Raw genomic sequence first — 18,663 nt, 5'->3', positions numbered from 1 at the left:
AACTGTCAGGATGTTTTTCCTTTTCTCAAAGTGAACACTGAGCACCCTGCCAGCAAATCAGTGCTCTGTGCTTGTTAGTCTTTGCTGCACTTCCATCTCAAACACGCAGTAATTAAAACTAAACTCCAATTATGTTTCATTTTCCCTACAGGCGTCATAACACTCATAAATTAGAACTCTTAGATTATAATGAACAACTCCACTACATGAAAGATGTTTGAATAGTAACTCAATAACATGTTGTACAGTTTAACACCAGGGCTGTGATGCTTACACATGTGTTACTGGAGGGCCCTAATCTCCTCCTATTGAAAGCTCTATTTATGAGGCCTCTGTCCGCAGGCACTCTGGAGGTCAGCCACCAACACATGAGGACCTCTTCACGTGACGGAGCGTACTAAGGACGAGTCAAACTGCCAGCAATCAGCCACCAAGGGGGAGCCGGACGAGGAGAACGATGGGTCTGACAGACGGTGGTAATGGAGTGTGTGAGTGATTTAGGTGAATGTCAGAGCTGTGCGTGTGTGTGTGAGTGGTCTCTGAGTTAAGGATGCAGGCAAATACACACATATAAACTCACTTGTAAATCCACTCACTCATGTTCTAATGGTCTAATGTTGCTGACAATGAGAAGCAGATTGTTTTCTGCAATCAATTAAGCAGGAAGTTGTTCTTGTCTTTTTCCATGACATGTACTGAGAACAACAACAAAAAGTCATGTCAGGATAATGAGGATAATATGGTGGTGATGTCTGTAGTTCTAACCTCTGTTGTTTGTTGCCAGGATACTCTTCATAGTAATAAAGCCCTGTGTATTTTCTTGTAACATTTTCATAATTAATTTTGTAAAATAAGCCCTCTGAGCTTTATGGCCTTAACTACTTTTCTTCTCCTCTCTTCTTACATTTTTATGTTAAAAGTTATGTCTATGTTTTTTGTAGGAGCATCCTCTCCAGAAAGGCGGTTCCTCCACTTGACGTACAGAACCCTAACCTCGCTGAACATTGGAGAGAGAGGCTGGTGGGTTAGCCAAAGCCATCTGCCCTTCTGGGAGCCAAGTTATGTCAGTACCGAGAGTCTATTAAACCTCCTACTGGCCCAATTAATCGGTAGATCTCTCACTTGTTCATCATCAGACTCACTCTACTGAAGACATATATGTAATAATGCACTTATGTACTGTATAGCTGTAGGCTAACTCTAATATTTGGAAATTGCAGCAGCGATCCATGGAAGTGACCTCCATTTTCAGGTGTTTATGTTCTGTACTGGAAACTGCTGACTGGAGCCGGAGGGGAAATGTACTTTATTACATGAACGTAATGTTACAGAGAGGAGAGGGAGAAAACAAAAGAAAAAGGAACAAAAGTCTAATGTACAGTAAAGTAATCTGGCTGCAAACACAAATGACTCTGTGGTCAAAGTCACATGAGTCATCTGCAGGTGGTGAACATACCATTAAACAGCCATTATTAATGATGAAAATCCATCATACGTGACTCAGGCACTAATGTTCGCGGTTGAGGAGATATATATTTATCTAGGTATTAACTTTAATATTTGGAAATTATTTCCAGTGTTTGTACAGCTTTTTATTCTATTCTAGTTATGTGTATATACTAATTTCACCTCATTAAATATCATTTTTGGTTGTTGCTATTACCAAGCCAAATCACTGTTTCATTTCATTTTATATTAAATGCTTCAGTCATGACATTGCTTGTTATTAACAACTGTGCGTCCTTCATATAAACATGCTCAGAGCTGGATTAGTAAACCCTGAGTTCACCCAAGAAAGTAAAATAGAAGAAAATAAGCTTCACCCAGTTATCATGGACAGCCGGTGAAGCAGGTAACCAAAGGAGAGCCGGACTTAGTGGAACTGGATACAGGCCCCTATGGCCAAGCTCATTATATTTAAAAAAGGTTGGGCAGAAGCTGACAGATGAGGTCTGGCTATAACTATAACTATTGAGCTGACGCTGGGAGCCAAGTAGCATGGTTTAGAATAAAAACTAGAAGCAGAGTAAAACTGTTCTCTCCAAAGCCCAATTGATGCATCTACCAACCCCCTTTAAAGCTCATATAAAGGATGTAGCTTGTTTGTGTACTCAAAAATAAATGGAAAAGAGTTTGGACCACCAGTAGCATTATGGAGTAAATCTTATACGAGGACCAGTATTGTTTGTATTGTGCACACATACAAGGACACAGATGCATGCACATGAACTACACAATTCCGCTGCCTTTTTAACGCTATGCTGCTGATTGACTGTTGGTGGCGGTACTGCACAAAGTGTAGTAACGCACCAACAAAGGTAGGGAGAAGATTCCTAGCTCGTAAATATTATGTAAACATTAGAATTTGATTAAAAATGAAAAAAGAAATCATCTTAGCAAGTGTTGGTTATGAGCTCGTGGATACACAAAACATGTTTTGGTGAGAAACAGTGAATGTAAACATAACTTTTGTTTGGAAGCTCCATAAGTTAACCAGTTTACACCCAGTACTATATTAACTACTATATTTAAGTTTACACCCAGTACTATATTACTGGCTAAATAAAGATAAAATGTATAGTAAATATAAGTAAGTGTAATATTCTTTAATAACATCCCAGGACAGTTCTTACCGTGTACTTCATCTGAAAGTTCTGGACGAGGTTGAGGTCGACAAACATGCGGATAGTAGCCAGTGTGGTTTCAGTGTCTGACAAGTCAAAGTCACTGAAGCTGAAGTCCAGGAGACCCAAAGACTGGGCTGATGGCACTGTGGTTACCTTCAAACACACACACACACAAAAATATTTGGAAATTCAGGGAGGCTGTGGAGTCATTGACACACCAGATGAATATTAAGTGTATCGTCTGCATATATGTTTCCCTTTTGTTTCAAACTGTTCTATTGTACAAATGGAAATGTTCATATATTCTATGTATTGCTTTGTAAAGTTAGCATCTGTCAATAAAACAAATCTTTACAAACAAAAAAAAGTGTATCGTCTGCTTTATTTAGTCGGGCTTATCTCTTGTAATCATTTTCCAGATTCTTAAATGTAATTCTTATTTTATTTTAAGTTACAAAACTGACTGCTGCTCTGCTGCAGTTACAGTAGCAGCTTTAAATACATTATTATGAGGGGTTTTCAACCTATAATATGTCACCCAGTCTCTTGGGTAGATTTTACCCAAAAACTCCAGCCTGTGTCCTAGATACCAAGTGACAAATCCTCTCTCTAGCACCCAATTGAGGCCACTTAATCAGGTTATGCTGTTAGTTCAGCCACTACACCACAGGAAGAGGAGAGCAGAACAGAACCTTTTTGAGACAGTCATGAAGTGTCACTGGTGTCAAAGCTGCAATCAGAAAACCAGTTTAACACTTACAAGGGAGTTCATTAACAAATCCTGGGACAGTCAAAATAATATTTTGTATTATTTGTGTCCAAAGGCAGCGTGTCATTTGTGGTTTTGTGAGTGTTTTTACTCTAATTGATGTTTGCAGTCTGATAATATAATATAGCCTCATGATCATTTTCTAGTGCATGAAAATCTAAACTATTCCCATGCATCTTGGTGATGTTATTCTAAATATTTGCTAAACAATAGGTTAAATGAGGCCAGACGTTGTTATCATCTTTGGTTCAGTAGATATGCTGCAACATATTTCAGCTATGGTGGAAAGTAAAGTTGCTGCCATGGCTGCCAAATGGCATTTTTGCATCATTCAAAATGTACATGAGCTATTGAGATCCTTAAGTGCAATGCAAATGTCAGAAGACTCAAAGAACCAAATAGAAAACATGTAAACATGTAATGTAACATGTTTTCTGAATTATCTCCGAAATGTTGTTGTTTTCAGAAAAGTCATATCTCAAATTGTGTTTCCTGGAAATTTGAAGATGCAGCTTTGTTTTCTGAAATATCAATTTGTCATTAATATGTTTTCTGAAACACTGTTTTATGAACCAGATCAGTTGTGTAATTTATCTAGATCACTATCATGTTTTCTAAAGTGTTTTCTCTTTCTTTTGTTCATTCATGTGATGTCAGCTTGTCTTATTGTTGTAAAATTTTGAGACATTCTCATACATAAATTTAAAATGTTTTCTTATACATTTTGCTTTCTGAAATATAATGTGTTGTCTATTTTTTGTTAATTGGTTTTCTGACAGGTTGACTTCTCTGTAATCATTTTTCATAAAAGATTTTCTGAAATTTCTGGTTTTCTAAAAATATTTCTGCCAAGTGTTTTTTAAGTGTTGTGTTGTGTGGTTATTATTATTATTATTATTATTATCATTATTATTTATTTTTGGAGATGTCGACTTTGTTAAATGTTTCTGAAATTTTCTTTCTGAAATTTTGTGTTTTGCACCTTGTAGCCACCATACAGGGTTTCCTAAAAATCATGTTTTCCCCTCTCAAACTTGTACATTGGAGCTCATTACATGTACTACCATTATGCCTCATCCATGTCATGTGACCTTTATCAAAATGACCTGTTTACTACATGTAAATACCATTGATATCGACATCCAAGTCATAAATACAGATTTTTCTAATAGGTCACATATATCATATTTTACAAGAAAAATATTAAGTGCCTAAACATCAAACATGGACGCCTCATGTAAAGCAAAGTCAATTCAAGGTAATAAACTTACTCCAATGCATTTAGTGACATTTCCATTACAAGTGTATGTGGATCTGTGTGTTAGTTGGGAGAGTAGACATATAGAATTTCTCTACTGGTGCTTTCTTGCAGATTTAGCAGTGTGGTGTTGTGTTACATGACTGAAGGACAACAGCTTCCTATGTTTGTGTGTGTGTCACTATCTGTACTTATGGCTGTGTATTGAATAATCCATGCACTGGTGGTGACTAATGTTCCATGTGGGCGTGAAAATGTGTATTGTTAAATGAAAAAAATTTAATTTACCGCGGTTACCTGGAGTTCCCGGGATTCTTCCTCTGCGGCGCTGGCGTGATACGACAAGACCTGGAACACACACATATAAAAAAAGATGAGGTGTGCAGACTTTGGGTCGTATCATGTTTTCTGAGGAAAACACACACACAGGACCTACACAACTGCTCTCTGACATACATCTCTAATTCTTAAGGTCAGCCTTTTGCATCATGGTGACCATCATTTTGTGATAATTAGATTCTACATTAACATGTTTTTACTTTAAGTGCGCAGAAGACCAGGGAGGAAAATTTGGGATTAAAATAAGCATTAATAGGTTTTTCCACAGAACATATTTTGACCAAGTACAAATATTAAATTCTTCCTTTCAGAAGTCTGCTGAAAAACATCTATGAATCTGACTTATTCAGGAAAGTAAAAAAAGAAAAACGAGAGTCCTCTGATGCTGCAAGGCTGTCACAACAACTGCGAAAGCTGAAGATGAACAAACTTTTATACAGGGAAGAAGAGACAAAGTGGTGCTGCTCATCATTCCTACATGTCAGCTAAATCCAAAATATGAAGAAGCCATCATGCTCTGGAGTTCACTGCCAGTAAAACAAGACCACTTTGTGTCTTTTTTGTCTAAAAACAGATCAAAGGCAATTTGGGAATTTCATTTCTACAACAGACAGTAATAAGAACGTTTTAGTGACACCTACTTTTGCACATTTTGTTATGGATTTCCCCTGTCTCATTATGTGGTAAACTGTAAAATGTACAGAACCACAAACAATGACTTGTAGTCATTTATTCTTTTATCTACAGACAAAAACGTGACAACAACAAAACACAGACTTAAGTATGGTGATGAGACACTGGACAAAGAACGTAGAGGTTCTTGGGTTTGGAGATGGTAGATGTAAATGGAGCTGTGAACAGCAACACAATATAACTCTGAATGGAGGAACTTTAAAACAGACTGTGCTTGTGCAGTTCAAAGCTGAGAGTATTGAGAGTAACCAGGAAGAAATCAAGAAATCTAAGTTAGAACTTGGTGTTTTCCTACACTTATTGAATCTGTAAACCATCTACCATATCATTCAATCCTTGGAAAGGCGTTGTGTCGATCCTCCAGCTGGCTTTTGTTGGTGTGGTGTTTCACGCACCCTTGGGAAGGTATGCAGGCTATCTCCAGTTTCTTCAGTCCTGACATTGTTGGGTCAGGACACAAAGGTGTAGCAGGCCTCTGGCCTGTAAGTTCTTGTCTCCAAGCATACAAGGTTCAAGGTACAAGGCAATTTCTTCCTCATTATACAACACAGGGTTGTGTAACTAAATTAAAGTTTGTAAACACCTGCATGCTACACAAAATTACAGAACATACAGGCATGGTAAGAAATGTACATACACTTGTAAAGAACATGTATATTATGGCAGTCTTCAGTTCCAATGATTTCTACGACTCATTTTTTCTGTGATGGAATGAGTGGAACACAAACTACTTTGTCACAAAAAACATTCATGAAGTTCGGTTCAATAATGAATATATTATGTGCTCCTGGAAGTATGACCAAATCTGCTGGGTCAAAGATATACATACAGTAACTTTAAAGATCAATTTTGGTGATTATGATTGATAACAGTTGTCTGGGCCCATTTTAATCAGGCTTGTTTGATACACCCACTAGACTCAGCCACAAACACTACTATAGGAAAGTCTAAAGAGCTCAACATTGATCTGAAAGAGCACGTTATTGATTTTCTTTCTTTAGAGTGGCAGATCTACTGGCAGCAGAACAGCCCCACAGCATAATACTACCACTTGACAGTATGTATAGTGTTCTTGGGGTTAAAGGCCCACCTTCTCTCTTCTAAACATATTGCTGCTCATCGTGGTCAAACAACTCAATTTTTCTAATAATCTGACCACAGAGGTTTCCTCCAGAAGGTTTTTTTCTTTGTCCATGTGATCAGCAACACACTTCAGTCAAGCTTTAAAGTGCTGCATCTGGATCAAGAGCTTCATTCTTGCACAGCAGCCTCTCAGCCCATGGCAATGCAAAACCCGCTGTTGACGCTGACACCTGTCAGCAGCTTCTAATTCAGCGCAGACTTGCTTTTTGGTTGACTCTTGACCATCCTGACCAATTTTCTCAGTTAGTTTGTGCACTCTTTCAGATCAATGTTGAGCTCCTTAGACTTTCCCATTGTAGTCCCTATTAAACTGGGCCCAGAAAAGTTATCAGCTGTTATCAATCAGGATTTAAGAGGCCATGCTACAAAGCAAATTTGACTGACACAACTTTCTATAATGACCACAATCGATCATTTAAGTATGTATATGTATGTATATTTTTGATCCAGCAGATTTGGTCACATTGTCAGAAGATCTACAATAAATTAATTACTGAACGAAACTTCATGAATGTTTTTTGTGACAAAGTAGTCTGTGTTCCTCTCATTCCATCACAGAAACAAGAGAGCTGTAGAAATCACTCAAACTCAAGACTGCCATGATATACATGTTCTTTACAAGTGTATGTAGACTTTTGGCCACGACTGTATTTACAGTTATTAATATACAAAAATGCATAAACGCGTAGTGCATCTTTTGGATCTGCGTCAGGGTGTATTTAAGCAGCAGCAGCAAGATGGTGATGATAATGTGGTCGGCATCTTCGTATCAAAAGTTTGACATCTGGGAAACACTGTCCATCAACTTTGACTGTGTGTGAGCACCAAGCTCCACAACCTCTCCTCGTCCTCTGTCGGCCTGGAGGACGGTATGCCCGTCGAGCGCACCAGCTTGATCCGAGATGTTGTGGTGGAGACAGGTATCTGTGGGCACAACAGTCTGCTTGAGTTGCCAGCATGCAGCTGACATCTGGGCAGGGGCCGGGGTCGAGCCAGCAGAGGTGTGTCCCAGCTGGCGTCCGGCGGTGAAGAGAAACTACCGTTGCAACGTAAAGAGAGCATCACCCTTTCTTTAAAGGGGTCTTGAAACTGGGAGGTGTGATGTCATCAGAGGCGAAACTTCTCCCCTGTGTCCCCCTCAGTTATCAAACTTTAATTTAACATTACTCTTATTAAATCATTATCGCTGTCTGTTAAGAGCTTGGGGATTAGAGATTTGTCAAGGTGGCAGTCTCATCAGTGATACCGGATATCAACAAGATATCGCATATTAAGAAATGCATGATAAACATTATTAATTCAGATTTGAAATGTTATGAGTGGCAGCTCATAAGCTTCACATAAATCCGTGTATCATTCGTTCATTCGTTTTTCAAAATAAAACCAAAAATAAGAAAACGAAAAAACAATTCCTTTTCTCAGTATTCGTTTCCTAAACTAAAATGAAAAAACGGATAACGACTCGTTTTTTTCAGTTTTCGATTTTATGCTCGAATGAATAATGGAAAAAACGGATAACGAGCGTTTCCCGTTTCATGTTTTATCCCATTTTGATCTGAAAAAAGTTCAATGAGCCGGAAGCGGAAGTGACCGTCTCTGTCTCTGTACTGCGAGGGCGCGCAAAACAAAAATAATGGCAGGACTTGAGGATCATGCAGATATAATTGGACAGCTTTTTGAGGATGGTAAAACGCATGCCGAGATTTCTACCACGCTCTGGTAACGTCAGAGAATTGACTGGCTCTGCTAACGTTAGCTTTGCTCCAGGCCACTTCCGGGTGACGGTAATTTCCGGTGTAGGTACCAAATGCTTGCAACATGAAACGGGAAACGCTCGTTATCCGTTTTTTCCATTATTCATTTGAGCATAAAATCGAAAACTGAAAAAAACGAGTCGTTATCCGTTTTTTCATTTTAGTTTAGGAAACGAATACTGAGAAAAGGAATTGTTTTTTCGTTTTCTTATTTTTGGTTTTATTTTGAAAAACGAATGATACACGGATTCACATACACCCATGTACTGATACACTGATATCGTTGACCGGCACAGGGAATTAAAATCAACACACTATTTGTCCAAGGATTCATCCTGCTCCTCTTGGATGTAATGTAATTATCAGAAAATGATATTTTATGTGATCAAAGACTCCCCATATTGGCATAAATCAGTTTTTCAACTTTCTCATTTTGGAGGTTTAGTTTCTCCAAAGTTTTGATGTCTGGTGAGTGATAAAAGTATAATTTGTACATTTCTACTGTCTAGTTTCTTCAATCAGCTGTCCCCTTTTTTTAATCTCTTCTTTTTTGGCTACAGCAGCCACACAAAGCTGGACATATGCACAGAGTTGGAGAGCGAATAGAAGGGCAGCACAATGGTCCAGACCAGTTGGAGTGAGGCCTGCTTTAACTGGGTAAAGTGGATCCTGCTGGGTGCCAGAGAATGTGGCCGTCAGCTGCAGCCGAGAGGAGGCGTCACCTCTGGCACCCTGAAGCTGACAGCTCCACCGCCGAAAAAACAGCAAGTGTGTATGCGTGCATGTGACTGAAAGTTGGAGAGAGGAAATACATGAAACTGAATTTAAGGTGAAATAGTCAATTGTCAGTGTGTGTGGGCTCAGTTAAAATGAATTTGTGTTTTTCTGGCTGCCGCTCAGAGAGGCTGGAGGCAGGGAAGTGTCAGAAGCAGCTTGAAAAATCCTCCTGCATCGTCTCATCACTGTCACTCACACACCCACACACAGCTACATTAGAGATGCTCTCTCACAGACACCGTACTTTTCAACACTTGGATACTTGAGAGGACCCTCACTTCTCCTCATCACGATGACACATCATCTAAATGCCTCATTTCAAATTGTACCCTAACCGTAAACCTGATCGTAATCCCAAAACCTGTTAAAGTCTAAACTTCGAAAGGATCCCTCACAAAGATAGAAGTAGAAAAGCACACACAATGTGTTATAAAATTACATGTTTTTGTTTTCAGCCTTCACCTATTTGTTATGCTCATGTCAAGTTACTGGTGTCTATCTCTGATATAGTGATTTATTACATATTATCTTTTGTTACATAATTATTATGGATGAATGTACTTTTTGTCTATATCAAAGTCCACAACTGAACATATTATGAGTGGTGTTTAGATAGAAATAAGAAAATCAAAAAGTCAGCTGAAGAAAATGTGTGTGATTGCTGGGAACTACACTTTATCACTTGATAAAATGTCAAAGACAGAGCAGCAGGCAATGTATGTAGAGCAGGTAAAGTTATAACTAAGAAAAGGGAGATGGAAGAGTGCAAAAAAGGAAGAAACAAGGACAGATGATACAAATATAGATAATATAAAAGACTAAGCTTTACAGTGATATAATGTATTGCAAGGCTGTTCGGTTGCATTAAACGGCTATAAACGGGTACAGTATTTCTAGACCGTTTTTTACTGTACTATAAGTCACCAATTGGACTCTCATCATTTAATACTTTTAGCTTTCGAGTGCGTAAGTTAAAAAAAATGTTGTATTAATCTTAGAAGCCAAACTGACCCTCTGATGTCTTACTCAGCCATACTGACTAATTGTCTCTTAATGTTTTGTAAGATGTGGCATTTGCCATGCTGCTGGAACATCCCTGTTGGGGAGTTGTAGGGGTTGGTTGCCATTTAAGGTGACCTTGTTTGAACCTGTGTATTTTTTTTTGCTCCAGAGCTGAGTGATGTAATTAGGTTTCTTTCATCTTTTGATGTTGTACGGTAGGATTTTCTGTGTTCGTTTTGCTAATCCTGTGAAGAAATGTTTAAAAAAAACCATACTGCTCTGGGGTTGGTCATTATTACCCAGGTAAGCATGGGTCACAGAACGCACTGAAATCAAAGTTTCATGATGCATTTTAAGAAAGAATATTAAGCATGTGTGTGTGTGTTTGCATGAGGCTGACCTCCAGAGTGACCTCCTGCTTGGCCATGGCTCTCTCCACTGTTTCGTACATCTGTGTGTTTTGGATGCCGAGGCCGCAGAAGATGGCAAAGGCCTCCAGAAACTGCTCATCGTTCCTGTTGAAGGCCTTCACGCTGCCCGATGCTTCATCCATCTTATTAACAAGCTGACACACACCTACACACACACAAACAGGAACAGACAAATAAGTTGTATTTTTTGAAATGTAAAAGTCAGTGCACATTACGCTCGGTGTTTTCACTGATAAGAATGACAAGGCATTAAACAAAACAGATACATTTTTGAAATTTTGTTTTGTCAGCGTCAGCAACTTCTGTTTTTGGCTCAGGCGCTGTGTGTAGCTGCTGAAGAGCAGTTTCAGCTGTGAGTACAGCACGTTGTTGTCATCGCTAACTGTATCCGACTGCCTCATGACTTATCCACACGTAAGAAAACATCTAGTATTATCATAATGAATGCTTACAACGAACATGGCTACTGTTAGTAATCGCCGCTGTCGAGCTAGTATGTTAGTATTGACAAACTGTGGTGGAACTTTCACTGCCATTATCATGCGACTGGCTCACTAATAGCTTTAGCAATACACCTGCCTCGCCTTGTGGAAGACTCTGGTCATGAGAATTGGCTGAACAAGCGGAGCACACACAGGCAGGCAGGTACGGCAGGTGGGTGGGTGGGCCGTCTAATCATTTCATTAGAGCAAAATGAGAGAGGTGAGCTAATAGAGAAGAACAGTAGTTTCAGGTGATTGGAGGATGCAAGCCATAAATCTGCTTCGCTTCCTGTCTTCCTATCTGGCCAAAGATACAGAAGTATTCGCTGCCGTACCACCGGCCTATGGAGCCTCCTCAGGCCTTGAGACTCTTGAACTCATCCTCAACAAAAAATGTAGCAGGACTCAAGGACTAAACCTTAACTAAAAACAAACAAAATAAAATAAATCTACCTTGTAACTTGTACCTTTGTGTCGTGACTGGAATGAGATTGCCAGTTTTTGCTTACATGTGAACACAAACCTGTGCCTTATAAGGACACATGACTGAATATTGCATCTCTAAATGCTCATAATGTATTCATGAAGAAGATAAATGTGGTAGTTTTAACTGATATGTTAGATAAGAAGGGCACAGAACATTTAATTGTGATAAGCTGCTCATGACTAAGACTCTTACAGGTTGGAGGACAGGCCATAAGGACCTGTTTTGTTTGATCACTAAGTGCATCCATGGTCATTAGTCATGTTCATAGTCAACTAATGGAGCTGCTATCAGCTAATTATGCTGATGATAATCACTTTGATGGATGGAGTGGCAGGACTATTCATGGACAGATCATAAAAGTGGTAATAACTATGCTGTGCTTAATGTGGTCTCAGGCCTGTGATACAAGGTTGTTAAAGCCTCTTACAACTGTGCTGATGTTACATCACTGAAGCAATCTCTTCTGATATAACTGTTGGCTAATGTGTGAGGCTGCTAGCAATAAAAATACACTTTAAAGGAACATTTCACCACTAATTACACAGTCTCTGCTGATGGTCTACACCTAACATCTTGCTGTTGTACATGTCCATGTCAGTACAGGCTAAATTTCTCCCAACAGATCTCACTGCAGCTAAGCTGCTGTCATGAACAGATGAAAAAGAGGTGGTTTAAGCCCAGGTTTAGTACTTCAAAAGGGGGGCTACACCAGATAGAGAGAGAAAGAGAGTGATCCTACCTATAACTTTGTCCTTCTTGCCATTCCTGATGGGAGTGCACAGCAAACTCTTAATCTGGTTGCTGGTGTGATCTGGGTTTTCACTCTGTCAGAGATAATTGAGTAAGAAGGATAATAACAGAATTTTGAAAAACAAGAGAAAAGAAAATGGATGAAAAAATCAAAAGGAAAGGAAACATATACTGACCGTCCAGGGGAAGCGTTGGTCCTTGGTGACATCTGCGATGTTGAGAGGCTGCATGGTGTTTTTGACATACTGGCCGTACATGTAGTTAATCTGACTGACATCACAGTCCCTGAGGAGACGAACAACAAAACAAAACAACTTCATGAGTATCCATTCATATTGACCAAGCTCACCTGGATTATAGCAGTCACAAGGAACTTATGCTGAGTATGAACACCGCCGCCTTGTGTCTTAAGATCTTGATTTGGCTAATTTGTTTTAGAAGTGAGTGAAAGAAAGACACAACATATTTCTAATATTAGTTTTCTTTTTTATACCCAGCTGTTTGCATGGGACATGACGGTGACGTAATGCATCTCTTTGTGGCTACGTTAGATTTATAACTTCATGATGAAGATAAACAGAAACAAAGTAAATGTTGTTTTAGTGCCGTGCCACCAGACAACAGAGCAGCTTCTTTTTCCCAGGCTGTGAGACTCCTCAATTCATCTATTAAAATATCATTGTTTCCCTCACATACAGCTTATTTGAGCGGGCCGCCCAAGACCCACTTAAGCATTTTACAGTCTACTTATATTTTTTTAATCCGTCCATGAGAATGACGCCATCCGCCATCGATTAACAAGGTGACAATCACCCCACGATCTTCACCTCCCATCTACTATCAGTCACTTGCGACTATTCCTTTACCCAGCTGCTTCTTGGATTTTATCTTGCAACAATTATAAATCTAAACCTGCATCCTTAAAATCACAGCTAAACAGCAGTTTAGATGTCAATAAAACATCTGCTGGTTAATGAGAGAACTGCAGCTAAGAAACTGCACCTGAGCCCAGCCTGCACCCCGGCTCAGTTCAGAGACTTGAAGCCGTCAGTCACGTCTCTCAGTGCCTGTTTGTTATCTTGAGTTTCTCCCAGTCCGACCACAGAGTCGGCTATAATACTGCATGATAAATGATGGAAAATGGATATACAAACATAACATGAGGTTAAGGCAAAAGCCAGTGGATTTTGCGGTGGGCCGTTATGTGTGTGTGTGTGTGTGTGTGTGTTTGTGTGTGTAAGCCAGAGGGAGGAAATATGAGAGAGTGCAACTGGATGAGAGAAAGAACGACAAATAGTGTGTTTCAGGGTGAGTGTGTGTGTGTTAGGGAGAAGAAAAGGGAGGGAAAGGAAACCAGTGGTGGAATGAAACCACCTACATTTTCTGAAGTACTTTAGTTTTGTACAATTTACTTGAGTATTTTTATGTTTATGCTAATTCATACTTCTACTCCCCAAAATGTAATAATATAACAATCTGAAAGCAGTGTTTTTGCATGATGAATATGTTTGATACATTATGTACATTTTGCATTATTTTTTACTTTTTATTTTTTTTATTTTATTATTCTGATCGAGGACTTTTACTCTAGTAAAAGTCTAAAGTATTTTTAGACAGTATTCTAACCTGAATACGTCCTCCACCAAATAAGTACATAAGTGTGTGTGTGTGTGTGTGTGTGTGTGTGTGTGTGTGTGTGTGTGTGTGTGTGTGTGTGTTTCTGTGTGTGTGTTTTGCTTGATTTCCAACATACCTCCACTAACAGTTTCATTTCGGATGACTTTAAGGCTTCAGGCTAATTCTAAAAATGTGTTCTCTCCAGACTGGCCTCAACTCCCACATACACACACACACACACACACACACACACACACACACACACACACACACAGTCCATGTGGACATGCTGCACAGTATGTGTATTTGTGCTGGAGTTTAATTACCCAAACACACTTAAAATCCAAGTTTTCTTCCCTGCTCTCTGTGCTTCACTTAAATGAGGCCACAGATTAGCTGCAGGCATAATTGAAACCCATCACAGCACTATGCTTGCTTTCAATTCAGGGCCACAATCTAGACCCAGAAAAACTGAATTGCCCGACTTTGTCAACCTGAAGCGCTCAGCCTGCCATTCCTGCGATTGGTTCAGCTCAACTGAACTTCCTGGCGAAACAGACGCCTTGTCGTTGAGGAGCCGCAGCCCGAGGTTAATGTCACTATAAAAAGCCTCCTGCGGTTCCAGCCGGTCAAAGCTAACATCCTGCAGGGCCCCTCCCCTCCCATGTTGGCCCTGTTGGAGGAACTGCCCGGTTTTACCATATCGCAGCCCTCCCAGAGGAATCACGCACATACACACATCAGTATCTGAAGTCAGTTATTAGATCTAAACAGGGGAGAAACAGCCATGAGAGCTGGCTGTAAAAATGAGACTTTGTGGAGGACGAGACAAGTTAAGACATCTGGTTTGTGTCATCGCTGACAGTGTCGGGAATCTTCACAACTGCCTCTTTTTCCTTTCTTTTGCAGAGCTCACTTACATACTGAGCTCTGCTTGCACACACAGATACACTAGCTTTAGTTAAATGTCAGTCAGACCCAGGAGAAACATGTTAAATCTCAGTTTCAAAACAGGAAGCTCACAAGATCTGAGGTCCATCTGTTTCACCAATAAAAAAAGGTCACCAACCGTGTTTTCTATCAGGTTTTATTGATCTTATGCCTCTTAGCTTTATATCTGCTAGGATCAGGTGTCAGTGCCAACACAGAGTCAATAAAACCGGAACCTGAAAGTATTGTTTGTGGACCTGTTCCCAGTACACGGATATATATAAAAAAGACATTAACTGTGATCTTCCTGTTTTTGATCAACCCAATTGCCAGAATAAAATTTGGCAATGTTCAACGTCACATTTCTTTATGTTGCAACTTTACGTTTCTTTAGGCGCAGTTTTCATTTTTATGTTGTGATTATGACTGTGCTTATGGTTAGGTTTAGGGTTAGAACATTTTTTTTTAGCTTGCAGGGTTCAGACACAACAAACATGGCTGGAAAATGTTCCAACGTCTTGTTAAAAATGGTTTCACGCCTACAAATGTTGAAACGCCACCCCAAACAGCGCTCTCTGGCTTACACAGATTACATTACTTGGCCACCGCACCACCGCACCACTGCACCACTGCTCCACTGCTCCACTGCACCACTGCACCACCGGCCTTTTTAATTATTTAAAAGTCCAATGACGGATGCTACGACTGGTGATCCGTGACTCCGTGCAGCAGCGGGGCCAGCAATAGAGCTGCAGCACAACAGGAGTCACATTCACCTTTGTAGCGGTTGGACTTAAAGTTACTGGGGTGCCAGTCAGGTCGGAGCCTGACAGTTTTTATAGTCAGAGTCTGGTCAAACCCTGCAAAGGATGCATGTATAGAATACACAGTATAACTCTCATGAACCCTTTTAAAACATTGCAAGGTGTCCCCATTAAACCAGGATGATTCCAACCACTTCTCTTTAAATGCAACAAGAAATATATTGAATGTTGAATAGTCAGTGAATCCGTAGTGAGTGAATGAGTGCATGAGTGAACCAGTCCAAAAACCACTCCACAATAACTCCGTTCCAGGTCTTCCTAGTACTCTCCAGGGAAAAATCCCCTCCAGATACACAGTCAATTCTTCACAGTTTTTAGGTCAGCCACTTGACAAGCACCAAGATCCAAACATTGTTGCAGACTCTGTTGACCCCTTCATGGCAATGGCAGTGGCCCACCCAGCAGGACAGTGCACCCTGCCATACTGCAAAAAACTACTCAGGAATGGCCCAAGGAACATGACAAAGAGCTCAAGTCGACATCTTTGTCACATTTCTTGGGCGCCTTCTTTGAAGCAGTTGCAAGTTGAGCCAAATATTATTTTGAGGAATTCATAGTGTTAAGTGTATCCTCTAGAATGTTATACTTGTAAGGATGGAGAATCTTCCGATAAAGTATTGGAAACCTATTTAAGACCAATATAGGACCCAATATTGGTAAATAAACACATATACAGTATACAGCAAACACAACTGTACACACATATACACACAGACCAATTGTGTTGCTTCAGCTGAGATAAAGATTGAATTTTAGACGCTGCGTAGCAACTGGGGAGGCCAGACCACCCTGGAGACGAGGGGGGCAGGGGAGGAGGCAGGGTTTTCTATCTCATTGCGTCTGAAATCAGATTACTGCTTATTTACTCCTCCTGGCTGGAGCACGAGTTGATGTCAGGAAGCTGTGCTTTTCTTCTCATCCTGAACCTCTACTCATCCTGCCTGTACATCCTTAAACCGTTTGATTCTCTTATTGGCCTCTTTATCCTCTATTGCTTCTATTGTTTTTCTTTATCTCTCCTAGAAATGATCATTTCCTGGGGGGATAATTTCTTTGACACTGGGTTGGCTTTGGTAAACATAGCCAACCTTGTGTCCTAAAAATTGTGTTCATCTAATTTGCACCAAATGGGACAGTTAGCTTCCAATTGAAAATAATACTTCTTAATTGAAAATCAACTTACTAGGTATTTCCTGAGCTTTCAAGAGCATCTACCATTCTTTGTCAGTAGAAGGAGTTTTCATCAGCAGTAATAAGTCTGCTAATGAAAGCTGTGAGATGGACACTGAGTATTATAATGCTGCTCAGATTGTGTTTTTTTTCTAATTTTTCACTGGTAATGTACTTCATTTGTTTTTATGTATAGTATCCGCTGCCTCAACTAAACCAGTTGACATTTTTATGGTAATGTTCAGGCAACTCAAGGCAGGTTGAAGTATGCGAAACACCATTGTTTGTTGGTTAGTTAAATATTGATATATATTAATATATATATATTAATATATCACTTGCTTGAAGTCAGTGTCAGAAGTCAACAGTCCTGCTCTGACAGCTCTGTCAGGAGCCCGACAGGAGAGACACTTGCTGGGATTTTATAACTGAACTATGAGCAGGATACTGTGTGGAAATCGGATGTTTTCACATCACAGACAATGAAGAAAGACGTTACAATGCAAGTCTGTGGCTGCAGGTAAAACATACTGATGTAGGCTGATAAAGAAGTTTAGTGTGAGCTAGACTGAGAAAGGCGAATAGTTTAATCTTTTTATTGAACAGCCAAATCTGATTCCCCTGACCAAATCCTGGGTCAGGTACAGCCCTATCACACCATCCTGATCTACAAAATTCAAATGAACTAAATAGTGGTTAATTTCTATGGTTTCTCTCCTGAACGGTGAAGCATCATCTGTCATCATCGTCACGAGAGAATTAAGAATAGATCAGAGCTGATTATTCTTGACAACTGCCTAGTTAGTTTATTCACCAATACCAAGTTTGTAGCTTTGATTGTTGAAATCTGTGTGTCATGATTGGTCTTGTTGCAGCAGAAAGTATCATGTCTCGATGATTGGTTGGAAACGGTGACCCGCAGATTTTTTTTTCTGTCTCAATAGCAAGTTTCCCTTTATTTTTCAATACAGATTTGTTGTTCACAATGTAGCATTATCAGGAATAAAATATAGTGCATCCCCTGGATGCATGGATAGTAAGTTAACTGCATCCTGGGTCTATTCTGGGGCAAGACCCAAGTTTCGTGGAAGTCCATTTAGAAGTATTTGTCTAGACCTGCTGACAAACAAACCAACCAACCAACCAACCAACCAACCAACCAACCAAACAACCTACCAACCAACCAACCAACCTACCAACCAACCAACAAACCTACCAACCAACCAACAAACAAACACATGGAAAAACATAACCTCCTTGGTGAAGGTAAATATATACAATATAGCCGATCTTCTAGTTTAGTTTGCTTATGTAGATCATATAGAGGCATCAGTATTAAATTTAAACCACAACCATCATAACCACTTAAAAGTTCCTTGTTACATGTTTAAGAAAGACAGCAATGTTTCCCTAACTTTAATCAAAGTTTTGGTGGACCTAAACCTCACAAGAGATCAGACACAGGCAGTTTTTCCTTTAAATTAATTCATGATGTCACACTTACACAAAACACTGGCACACATAGTTGTATGAGGAATAAAACAGCTGTCAGAGAAGAGTTTTTAGGACACAGTTTAACCATCCCATAAGCACTTTCTGAGTAAACCTTA

General features: G+C 39.7%; 1 protein-coding gene across 1 annotated transcript in view; it reads right to left on the bottom strand.

Moving 5' to 3' along the window:
- pde5ab (phosphodiesterase 5A, cGMP-specific, b) overlaps positions 1–18,663 on the bottom strand; it is a 58,473-nt gene that overhangs the window by 14,837 nt on the left and 24,973 nt on the right. Inside the window, exons 9-13 of the mRNA XM_073474647.1 lie at positions 12,689–12,797; positions 12,502–12,586; positions 10,763–10,938; positions 4,952–5,002; positions 2,634–2,780 (exon numbers count right to left, since the gene is read on the bottom strand). Coding sequence (XP_073330748.1) covers positions 2,634–2,780; positions 4,952–5,002; positions 10,763–10,938; positions 12,502–12,586; positions 12,689–12,797 — 568 coding nt within the window. The remainder of the gene's footprint in view (positions 1–2,633; positions 2,781–4,951; positions 5,003–10,762; positions 10,939–12,501; positions 12,587–12,688; positions 12,798–18,663) is intronic.

This window comes from Pagrus major, chromosome 10 (genome assembly GCF_040436345.1).
Source record: "Pagrus major chromosome 10, Pma_NU_1.0".
Taxonomy (NCBI): Eukaryota; Metazoa; Chordata; class Actinopteri; order Spariformes; family Sparidae; genus Pagrus; species Pagrus major.
Note: the sequence above shows the minus strand (reverse complement) of the source record. Positions and strands in the feature narration are given on the sequence as shown.